The sequence below is a fragment of the Copadichromis virginalis genome, linkage group LG13 (assembly GCF_057382275.1).
Source record: "Copadichromis virginalis isolate Kocher_CV1m ecotype Utaka linkage group LG13, C_Virginalis_male_GT1.1, whole genome shotgun sequence".
Classification (NCBI taxonomy): domain Eukaryota; kingdom Metazoa; phylum Chordata; class Actinopteri; order Cichliformes; family Cichlidae; genus Copadichromis; species Copadichromis virginalis.
The window spans coordinates 20457768-20470259 of NC_140630.1; the positions used below are offsets into that span (position 1 = coordinate 20457768).

A 12492-nucleotide genomic window follows, 5' to 3' on the forward strand; every position below is an offset into this window, starting at 1 on the left:
TGTTCATAATTCAATGGAAGCTCACTGGAGAGAAAGGTATGGACTTTATATTTCATGTATGTGGCAGCCAATTTAAACAGTCCTGAATGTTTCAGCGAAATGAATCACATTTTCCTTTTGAAGACCAACAAAAGGAAAATGTGATTCATTCAATTATGTTTACTGTCAGGACTGGCTTCTAAATTCTTGATTAAATATTCATAATGTCTTTTATCCCTTTGTTGAGGATGATTAGCAAGACGAAGTGGTGCACGACTGCTAAACAGTGTTCCTTCATAGCTAAGAGGATTTCAAATAGGGCGAGGTAAAGAAACATTAACACTCTTTATCATGGTTTTAAGTTGGATTTTTGCTTAATTATATGTGATCATAATGTAGGGAAAACAATTTAAGTAAAAAACAAACAAGCATTTTTGCATCTGCGACGTCGTACCCCGTGCAGCAGTTATGTCACCAGAAATAAAGCTTATGAAAAATGAGTGTCAATGTTTTCATACTATAGTACTGAAGCTTGGTCGGGTAATGTTGAATAGGCTTTGTAGCAACGCTGCTGTGTGGTGCAACAGACAGACATTTATGGGTATAACATGAGAAAGTCAAAGGGGTGTAACTGTATTTGTATAAAAACAGGTAAATGTTTTCCCTTTCCGATGTTAGGTGCAGTGGCACCACACAACCCGAGATGACAGCAAGATAGAAAAAAAAGAGCATTTGAGAGTCATGCAAGAGGGAAAGATTGGGGAAAAAAAAATATGGAGATGAGACTGTGTTACAGTGCCTTCAGGCAATTTCAATTTTTTCACCGGTCATTGGAGTCTGGATTACAGTATTTACAGTTAAATACAACCACAGCACTGCACTGCATACATGCTGACAACAGCAAGGCATCTGTATTCAGTGTTGCCAACTATCACCCAAGGAAAGTAGGTACTCTGTGCTCAAACATGACTTGATGATGTCATGGGCTCATTTGCATATGAATAAAATTGCCGATCAGGAGCAAATAGAAGCAGAGCTCAGCAGCAGGCACTCTCTCATTTCTCCTGCTGGCTTACTCTGCCCCACAGTGATGAAGCCTCTAAGCCTTTGTGTGCAGTACAGAGACACAAGATCAGCAGTGCAGGGGGAAGGATGGCTGATCAGAACTATTTGAAAGGAACAAGCAATAAGTCAAAATATATATGAATCAGGTCTGGTAACGAGTCTACTGCCAAATGTTTGAAAGTGAGATGTTTTCCCATGATAAATCTAAAGAGTAGTTATATTTGTTGCTTATGCCTTTTCATAAGCAGTATTACTAAAGGACATAAAAAAGGAGCTAAATTTAGTTACTAGTAAGATGGATATTTTGCTATTGTTTTTATGCAATTTGTGTATGCTAGTGGAGTTTTAAAACTGTTGATAGGTAAAAAATAATGCCGATAAGATGTAAACAATTTACATATTACTATTCATTATTTTAGTTCACAAATGTACAGTTACAGTATGTAAAACACATTTTAGCCAACAAACAGAGATCAAAAACATTCATTTAAAGAAGATTTAGATTGTTTCTACTATTGACTGTTCCAGATCCCGATTTGCTCCTGAGCTTTTCCCAGTCTGTGGAAGGCCATCAACCTACTGTTTACCTCAGCTGGCAATGCTGACTGAGAAGTGTCCACCTTCTTTTACGCTAGAAAAGTCTGTAACATTTTGTGAAAGGAGTCCGTTATGGGTGGATGTAACTTTGTTGGAGTCTGTTGCTTGAAAGACTGTAACGGGAAAGTGCGATTTTAAGGACAACTGAGCCTAACATTAGCGGGCATAATGTTAGCTTACAACTAGTTGTTGTTTACTCAGCTCTTGTCAGCTGTACAGACAATGAATGTTGATAACAAATTATTGCGACAATATCGGGAATACACAAGCATGATGAACACATTTTGATCCTCTTTGATCCTCCCACAACAGTATTTTTAATAGATTTATAATAGCTTTTATGAGAATGCATCAGTTTGTTGGAACCTATGAGTACAGTTTTCTTTTTTCTATTAAATAACTTCAAAAAATGACTGACTGTACCTTCAATCGTTCTAGGCCTGCTTGACACATGTTACAAAAAACGTTCTTCCCTGGCAGTTGAATTCTAGGTGAATGACAGCAAAGTAGAAGCACCATATCGTTACCTGATGGTGACTGACGTCCATCTGTTGTTATTGATGTTCTGATTTACAGCTGCATGCAAAATATGACTGCCACCACAACCAAGTTTAGCAACAGGGCTTCCATCTTGAAGGAAAACATGAAGGAACTGATCCCCAAAGTTCTGCTCCTGAGCTGGAAAGGTAAGAAAATCACAATTAGTAAATAGCCTCTTTTTGCATATTGCTGTATTGTATCAGTACAATATTCGTTACATGATTTCAAACTTATCAAAGATACTGAGTGTATAAAATGAGGCCCCTTTGTGTGTGACTTTAAAATCTGAAAATAGAAGATGATCTGATTTGAACATGTTCAGTTGAGTAACTACGGTAGCTGCACAGGGCTTCTTCCATATGCTTTCCTCACATTGTATGCTAATTTTTCAAAATGATCTTTAATCTCTGCTGTGTGATGCATTTTAATGTGTTAAAAATAAAGATGCAATACAAATACAAATACAAAAACAGAGGTAATATACAGGACCACTACCTGACACCTGAGGGAAGATTGCTATCTGCCAACAAATGCCATTACACAGTCAAAATACATGCCTCCTTGAAGCTTACAAAGACCTAGTTCACATTGCTGTGAGTTCTACAATAAATGCACAAACTGGGCAATCATTCCCTCAACAAAACAGCTAAGAATAAACTGACTTGGACCTGATAAAATCTAAAGTGTAAGGCTTAAAAGGCATTGCAAGCACTCGCACTGTTTTTTTTTTTGTTGAAGGATTAAATTAGGATGGACCAAATGGCATACAAATCATTCAGTCTTAGCCGAGTTAAAAGTAACAAGAAAATATGAAAGAAATAGATAGAAATCTACTCAAAGGTCATGGAGAGCTCAATTGAAAAAGTATAGTGAATAATAATCAATTCTCGCTGAGAGATCGAAACTTTCCACTGGATACTCCCACCTACAAGGGGGAAATTGTTGAAAAGAGAAGAGAAGAGAGAGGAGACTGATTCGAGATAAATCTCTGCCCACTGCTGCAGACACCGTGTTAGTAAAGACCTACAAGGAAGTAAGTACAGGGCTCCTTGTCCCTTATACCACTGGTGGAAACTGAAACTTTGGTCCTCACTGTCTGACAGACCTCCTTAAATCAAACTGCTCCTTTCACAGTCTGAGCTATATGAAGCTATCTGAGACTTGGCATCGAACATAAAGCGCTGTTCACTTATGAGTAATGATTCATATTATAACATACCAAGACTGCATCAATATGAGCTGAATCATCCCTGAGTGTGTGTCCCACAGGAACCACACTATTCAGAGCTACTAGGATAACAGTAAAATGTTTTTTTATTACCATTATGCCATGGTATGGTTAGCAGAAAGCAGTGAGTTTTCTGCTTCAAAAGATAAAGATCCACTCATGTGCACATAAACACACAAGTTTTCAGTAGGTTTATTGCAGGGAGGAGAGGTAAGAGGTAGCAAGCAAGAGGGTATCCTCAGGATATAAGTATCTTCCCCATGGATCACTCTAGTAGGTCTCATTCTGCCTGCCTACCAGGAGAATGATTACCAGGTACTTTTATCACAGCTTGGGCTCTCAAGATCCAAAACATTTTTTTTAAAAAATTTAAGCAGAACAATCTTGCGACTGGAGGACTGATGGTAAATCTACATTTTGCTCCTGCTGGAAAAGCCTCTGGGAAATGGCAGCTGGTGCGACTTTTCCCCAACCTTTGTGGTCTTGATTGCAAAACAGGAATATGACCTCTACAGTATGTCACTTAACTCCAGCACATTATATCTCAATGGGAGATTTTGAGTGTCTTGCAAGTGAGACAGTGCATTGTGGGAGCGACAGCCAGCAGCAGCATGAAATTCTCCCCCACACACACTATCGAGGTCTTCAACTGTCTAAGAACACAGGAGCAAAAGGGGAGCAACATAAAATGCAGCAGGGAGACAGAGACCAAACTTGCCCACTGTCAGGGAAGACATTCCTGCAAGTCAGAGGACTGAACAGCAATAGTGCCCAGTTAGAGGGACCTAAAATATTTCTTTGTTTCCAACAGGGCTTATAGGGCACATTTCAGCTGAATTACAGAGGGCGACAGGGGACCACACACCCAGAGGGAACTACTGAGTAGACTCAACACAATCAGGGTTGGCCTATTTCATTTCACAATGACAATGGTAACTGCGTCAAAACTCTTTGCTAGGCTAGGACCAGGACAGAGGTGTGTGGGCAGAGACATTCCTGTGGCATCTCTCTTGAAGTAATGAAATGAGTGGAGGATTTGGACACCGGAGAAAAATTGAACAAAAGCAGAGCTTGTTGTTTTAAGGGTATATGGCAACTCATGTGAAAGCTCAGAACAATTCCTCCAGGGCAAGAAGGGCATCAAGAAAATCCCCATCTCTTTGTCCACAGGAGGCAATGCTTAGCTTAATATGCTACACTCAGATAAATGTATTCTTTAAGCCGACCATTCTTTGTCTTAGGAAACAACAGGGATGCATTTAACAGTGCAGTGCCATACTACAAGCCACTGTTGCAGAATGACACACAGGAATAAATATCTCACTCCTATAATTTTCTGATCTTTGTTCTGCAGAAGGGTAGGACTCTTAGCCCAAGAAAAAATAGCAGTAGGGACACTATAGGTAGCAAGGCATCATTCATAGTAGAATAAGAGGCTTTTAAATGGCTTCATTTGTCTGGAGCATTTAATTAGTTTGCATCCTGCTCGAAGAGATAAAATTACTCTCATTCACTTGTTCAGTAATCTTCCTTTCTTGGTCGTCTGCTCTTCTGTATGATCATGCTGCCAGCACATGATTTCATCCAGAGACACAGTATTCATTGTTACAGCTTTCCTAAAATGTCCTGTGGTCGTGGCATGGATCCTCCGTGGATCCGGCTCATGCTGTGGATGCTTTATAGCATCAGAATCTGGGAAGTTTGGAGACTGGGTCAGTGACTAATAATGCTTTTGGTGGGCAGAATGTGACAAATTAACATCCAGTCAAAAGTCATAATCCACAGTTCGGCAGTAGAACACCGCAGTGTAACATGTAATCAGATTTTTCAGTTCACCTCTCAGTGATTTAATAAATCTCAGCGGTATTTAAGATGTAAAAAATTGTGTCCAACTTGCCTTTTGTTGTCATTCAAATCATAAAAGTCAACCTTCTTTTGATACCGTTCTCAATAAAGGTGTTAACTCTGGATCGTGCCTGCAACAGTACCAAACCGCTTTGTTATAAAATATATCTTATGCAAGAGACTTCATGTCAAGGGCAGAAAAAACACATATTCTGGTGTTCATCTCTATTTGGCGATTTCCATATATCTATCTAAAAAGGCTCAGCTGATTCCAGTATATTAAAAGTGCTCTTTTTCACAAATTATTACAGGGCTGGCAAGCGTCTGAGAAGCTGATAAATCTGTGTCCAGTCTGAATCCTTCCAAGAGCCTTTGTTTAGTCAAAAATGTATTGTTTGCTTAAATGCAAGCACCTGTTTAATTTTAGAGCAACACGGACTCTTTATACGTGAAGACAAAATGCAACTGATGAGTTGTTAAATGCAGTTATGTTTTGAATATAATCTTTAGTCAGCAGCATGAAATGAGATAATAATTTGAGATACACAGTACTTGACTTTCCTCTAGCAAACAATTGCTTTTGACGCTTTTTGCTTGTGGTAAAGTCACAAGGCATTATTAAAAAAAAGCTTGCGCTGAGAGGAAAAGCTTGAAAGTGGAAAGGAAATATGACTCAAACATTATGGTATGGTGCAAAAATATTCGGACACCCGGGGCCTGTTAATAGCAGTGCATATATTTGCTGTGAAAAACTTACATGAGGTGAGAAACAAGGGATGCTGCAGTTTTTTTTTAAATCACCTTCAGAAGGGTTTAAAAAACAATTATAATTTTAAAGCAAGCAGTGGGCGGTGCTGGTTGGAACAGGGCAGCAGCCAGTGAGTCACTTTAAATACTGAAGGAGACTGAAATGTTTAAGTCTGAATTTAACCTGCTGCTGTCATAAACATGCTGCATTCTGCCAAAGAAATGTAAAACTAACTAACCAGTAAAATATTCTTTAACAAAGCAAACAAAGCAAAAAAAACGAACAAAGGGCAAAAATTACATTAAAAGGGCAACATGGAATGACCATTTATTTTATTTATATAACACCGAATCACAACAACAGTTACCTCAATGAGCTTTATATTGTGAGTTTAAGACCCTACAATAATACAGATAAAACCACAAGAATCAGATGACTGTGAGCAAGCACTTTGGTGACTGTGGGAAGGAAAAACTCCCTTTTAATAGAAGGAAACCAGGCTCAGGGAGGGGGAGTCATCTGTCATCTACCAGTTGGGAGTGAGTGGAAGAAGACAGTACAAAAGACATGCTGTGTTACCCACTAAGATATTGTGTATTAAAATACTGAATAATATCCTTTTTTTTTATTTTTTCAAAAACACAGTGGGCTGTCAAATGTTTATGAATGGACTAACAAAGGAAGCCTTACACTTCTTACTTCCTACTGCAAAAATAAGCCTCTCTCATCTCCTCTCAAATCAATTTCTGCTTAGCTCTATAACTCATTCGCTGCCAGATATTATTTTCTCTAGATGTCAATGTTGCAGCATCTTTTATTTTGCTATTTTTCTTCTGTAAGGATATTGTTTCCTACAGTCCCCATGGCCCTGTTACTCTGTGCTGAACTTAACAGAGCGTTCGTCCTTCTGCCAGTCGCTGTCACCTGTTTTCTCTCTCTCTCTCTCTCTCTCGCTCTCCCCCTCCCCCTCTCTCTTGCTCACCCCACCTCCTCTATTTTTTCTTCTCCAGCTGACAATTGAAGTCCAGGGGGAGACTCGCGAGTTTGCTTCAGGGAGAGGTGTAAAGAAAAGGGGGAGCAGAGAATAAGGAGCAGGTCTGGCGCGGAGAGTCTTCGCATCTCAATGCACGTCTTTTGGTTTTCTTCTGATTAACTTTGTCTGTTTGATCTCTCGAGTTTTCTTTTCAGTTCCTATTCACTGATGTGAAAGAGATGGGTGCTATATGCCAGGAAGTATTTCTAGATAAAAGGCACCGTGCCCACTATTTATGCTTTCTGAACATCCATCTCTTTTCGTGACAAGGCTCGCAGTCTGCTTTCTGTGCCAGTGAGATACTGTAAATATTACTGAGAACAGTGAGCAGGCGGATTTAATTGAACCAACTAACCTAAAATTATGACTATGTTTTGTAATTTACAGCCGTGTTCACGTCTACAATTGAGTGCGGTGAAAGCTGGTTTGGAATAAAGATGACATCAGGTTGAAACAGCAGTCAGTTTTTCAAACTGATCTATAGTATAAATCTGCAAAGGCTTAGACTGGTATAACTTATGATCCACACAGCTAGACAACTGGTGGCAGTGAATATATGAGGCGACTTATGCCAGGGTGGAAGTGAGACAATACTGCTATCTTGACGTCAAGTCACATCTGACAACTACAAAGGGGGTGTTACTGTACAACCTTTGAAACCACATTCTTTCAAATCACGTCGTTGTCTTTATTCCTTAAGAATAAAGATAAATTGTGTTACAGAGTTCTGATTTAAGTAATTATAATATAAGTGTTTCCTGTTATTGTTCTGCATATAGTACGGGAAAAATACTAATTAGAGAACTCAGGCAACAACTTGCATTAAACTGTGTAGTTTGTAATGCATAGCTTTGTATATAAAATACATAGCTTATGACTTATGACAGATGCAAATGCATTCTCAGTCATATTATGAAAAGCTTTTCTCGGGCAGAAAAAAAAGCTCCCTGAAGCTATATTCTTTTTATCCATGTAATATTCGGTTTTTCAAACAGAAAAGAAAAAAAAAATCAAAATTCAAACCATTACTTCAAGTATGGGGGAGCATACTAATGGCTTTGCTTTGCAATTATTCCGCTATTCTATTCTCAAACCTATCATTTGACATTTTTAAAAAAGTCCTTAATAATATACCCTAAATCTCTGCAACACAAACCAAATGTAGATTTGGATTTTATAGATAAAGAAAGATTTTTAGCATATAATAAAAATGCACATATATTGGGAATATGTCATTTTAAAAAGACTTTTCATTCCTTAATTTACTGACTGGTTGATTTTTGAACACTGTAATTAAGCGCCCGTGTCAGACAGGATACCGTATAGCTGTCTTTAAATTGATGTTACCATTGTCTATGTCTATTTAAGGTTTAGCTGGCTGACCTTTCAAATACACCAACCCTATATAAAGCACTAATTTAGACTTCTATTACATTCTGAGTGCAGCCTAATTAACAGCTCTTTAAATACAAAGATTTAAGTCTTTGGTGCAACGCTAATTCACTCAGTAGCCATCGTGGGAGGCCAATGTCAGCCCAGTGAAGAAAAGTCAAGCTATTATTACCCCAAAGAATAGTAAAAGTAAAACCACCTTTACCCCCCACAAAATAGCCTATAGTGTCAAAAGCACACAGAAAGAATAATTCTGTTAGTTCTTTCAGAATTAAACTGCATAACAAAAGTCAGCTGGTACAAGCATAACTTCCTAGTGATAATGTAAGACTGTTAAATGAATTAACATACACTCTTCTGCAGTTGCATCACATATTTTGGGTTCGAGGGGATATTTCACACCTGAATTTTAAACAACTCCTGGATTTACTCCTCGCCACTCTCATTACAGTTAGTCAAGCCAGAAATTCCACATTATGATCAAAGGAGAGGAAATACGGTTTAACCCTGAGGTGTACTGAGCTGTTTAATAGGTCCAGGACCTGTAGACGATGTCACCGATAAGAGGTTGATCTAGGTTACACCAGAAAGATGAATGTTATGATGTCTTCTGCTGGTGGGTATAGAATAAATTACCCATGATCGCCACACAATGTATGCTGGTTACAGTTCTGTTGCACTTGCACCTGACTTGCTGTGCTGTAACACGGGAACAACGAGAGGCTCCTAAACTCAAGGTGGATGCAGTTTTTAGAGCGAGGAGCCGGTCCACGGAGACCCAGAGTTGGATGCTTTTTTATTAGAGCAGCTCAATGCGTTCATGCTCTGGATTCACCCCTAAGCTGGCTGATACTTAATATATGCATACATATTTTGAACAGATGTGTAATACACACAAAGCAGGGTAAATTAACTAAAGTTCTCATGGCTCAGCTTTCTCAGTCCTCAAAAAAAAAAAAAAAAAAAAAAATCACTGACTCTTCTCTTCCCAAAACAATACTCCATTGTTATGAGGGTCTACTCGGGGTTGCCTGGCCTACCCACCCCAATCTTCTACTTTAACAAAGGAGAGTGTGTATGTGTGTGCACAGGTGTGGGAACAAAAGAGCTGGCAGCAGGCAGACATACAGTGTAGAGCTCACAGTGGACATAAAGGGTGATCCCAATGCTATCTCTGCGTGTGAGTGTCCAGCTCTTGCCTTATGAGGATTCCTTTGTTCGCTTTTACCTCACAGCTCAATCATCAGCACTGTAACAGCGAAAAAACTCCCAGCTGTCGACAGAAGACAAGGCTATCTGTAATCCTCCACCAGAGCACTGTTTGCGTTTCCTTCTGAGAAGTACATGGTGCTCCTGACACATTATCTTAACATTTGGTTGTAGCTGAATCCACTTATTTGCTGAAAATGTCATAACTAATTAAACATTGACTGAATGGCAGCTATGGCACAAGATACTCTCTAGGTTTCTGTGTCCTTTTACTTGCAGCCTTGGAAACGTAAGAGCTGTATTTGTATCCCACAATTCCCTGCATCAATAGATGACTCACTGCATGCCCTGGGTGACATTTAAAGTCAGGCCAGTGGCTTTTTTTTAATATTAATACTTGAGATTGATCAGTGCATGTATTCTTTTAAAGTGAAAGGGAAACACAATAGACTATTGCTTTAGCCCAGACTCTTTACATATCTCTTGTGTAATAAATATGCCGCCACATTCTCTGGAATAATGTCCAGAAGGACCTGAAATTGTCAGAGCTGGTTACTTTGGGGGGAAACTGAAGTCATTTCAAGGATGGAGAAAATAGCAGCCTCGGTCAGGGTGATTGCTCCTAAATTTGCAGTCAAACTGTTTTTGAGATTCGATGTGTTTCGCCCTTGATTTGTTTCACTATACATGAAATGGATATTGTGTCTGTGTAGTTTGATAGTTGTAACTAGGTTTGCTGCTGTCTTGGCCAGACCCTTCTTGAGATTTTACGTGATTAAAATGAAACAATCAAACAAGAAGAAAATATCTATATGTAAAATAGCATTAGGTACGTTTTGAATATGTTACAGAACGCTGATCAAATGCGATTCTCATTCACTCTCGTATTTCTTGTTTTCTTTGGCATAACAACTGTTGCAGAGCAGTTGTGTTTGCTGGAGCTTATGTAAACATGTCAGTGTAATCAACTTCTGAAAACATGACGTTCCCACAGAGGAGGTCGAGAGCATCTATAAAGAGACAACGAGCATGACAGCAGATGAATTTTTGCTGCTTGTCCAGAAACCATTAAGCAGTATAGACTTGTCTTCTGAGAGGCTCTTATCAATGCCACTATGTCTGTTTTCTGCAAATAAACCTGTTTCACTTGTTCTGCCAATCACCCAAGAGTCAAGATGCATTCTGAAGACGTTAACACATCCTCTTACGTTTACTAAGACAATATATATTTTGTTTAATTCTGAGGAAATAAGAGGAAATGGCTTTTTAAAAGCAAATTATTGCATCTGGACAAGAAATAGTCCAGCACATAACCCCAAAGTGTACTTCTCATGAGTACACTTTGTTTTTGTGCAGATTGCACAAATGAGATGTTAATGAAATGCTAATTTGTGAAATTTAGAGTTGGTGGCTATTGGAATTGTGTTAATTTCAGAAAGCACAAGATCAGCTAAGCAAATAGGATGCTGGCTCTGGATTAAATTTAAATGTAAATGACACAAATAAGCTATTGAGCCTCTGATTTAACTTCCTGAAAACAAAGCAAACTCATTTTTTGGTGTAAATGTTGATACAAGTAGAGGAATTTCCATCAATGGCAGCTGAATTACTTATTGGATAAATTTGCATCTTCTTGCACGACAATGCAGTATAAAAGAAGTGATGGCTTTTATTTCACCTTATATTACACCTGTAAAGATATAGTTAAGGGGGAAACACTCTATTATAAGGTTCCTTTTACAGTGTTGCAGGTCTTTACTGGTAATGGGAAAGACTGTACTCACTGTAGAGGATCGTTCCTTGTCTGGATCGGGTTTTCACTGTCAAACAGAGAAAAACGGGGGTGTCCTTGACTCCTGCGGGTCGATTATTGCTGACACCAGAAGGCTGGAGAAGCAACGCAAGCGGCCGTAGCTCCAAGTAGGAAGTTCCATCGAATGAAGGGATATATACTGTGGCATCTGGAAACAAGCATTAGATGCAAATTGATGCTTTGAGCTTACATGGTGTAAGAGAATTAGAATTGTAATATTACTTGGACAAAAAAAACCCCTCATACACACTTTATTGACCATTAGACAATATACTTATATATAAATGAAGAATGACATATCTTGTAAAAGCAATGCCCTACAGGGCTGTTGTTTGCAAACAGAAGAGCAAAAACTGGCTGCTGTGTGCCTTTGCAGCATAGACAGCCATCTGTGTGCAGAATCAGCAGGGCCTTGTCAGGGCTATGTGCTAGAGTGTCATTTCCCATTGGATGACAAAGTGATATGACTATAAGGAGAGGTGGAGGAGGTACACACTCAGGTCATCAACTTCGCAAGCCTGTGATGATATGTTGGCCTTTACACAAAGGACTTTGTACACCTGGTGGATAGCTTACTGCTCAGGTACATGACAGCCAATTCAAAATAGGCCACCTTGACTTCAGCTCAGGGGATTCTAACAAAACAGTCCAGCTCTCAAGTTGAGAGCTCATAATATACAATATGTGTTGGGTACAAAAAAAATAGAGAGATATTTTTTTATTGCATGATATATGAGAATGTTCTTTCATGACTCCAGTGTTCACTTTTTTGCGTTTTGATGTTGGATCAAATGGATTTTTAAAGTAGGATGTGAATGATTGACAATATTTAGAACAGACTACAAAGTAAAAGAAATGGAATAAGAAGAATATGAAGTTGTAGCAGGGGAAATCTCTAGGGATGCCTATAATGGAGGCGATATTATAGACTAACTTTATGCTTATACAAGGTATGGTTAAAAAGTTCTCGAACTCCATCGATAAAAACCCCTGCTATGTTTATGAAAGTACAGTTCTGACCACTTGCAGTGATAAGAGGGGTT

The 12492-nt window shown here is 38.8% G+C and overlaps 1 protein-coding gene and 1 long non-coding RNA gene across 2 annotated transcripts in view; both read right to left on the reverse strand.

Annotated features, from left to right (window-relative positions):
• Window positions 1-12492, reverse strand: part of eys (EGF-like photoreceptor maintenance factor) — a 176578-nt gene that overhangs the window by 45243 nt on the left and 118843 nt on the right. Inside the window, exons 39-40 of the mRNA XM_085477940.1 lie at window positions 11421-11597; window positions 2169-2319 (exon numbers count right to left, since the gene is read on the reverse strand). Coding sequence (XP_085334066.1) covers window positions 2169-2319; window positions 11421-11597 — 328 coding nt within the window. The remainder of the gene's footprint in view (window positions 1-2168; window positions 2320-11420; window positions 11598-12492) is intronic.
• On the reverse strand, window positions 4858-5692 carry LOC146695629 (uncharacterized). Its single transcript, XR_014923600.1, has 2 exons — window positions 5564-5692; window positions 4858-5385 (listed from the first exon to the last, which is right to left on the reverse strand). It is a non-coding gene; the product is annotated as an uncharacterized LOC146695629 (long non-coding RNA).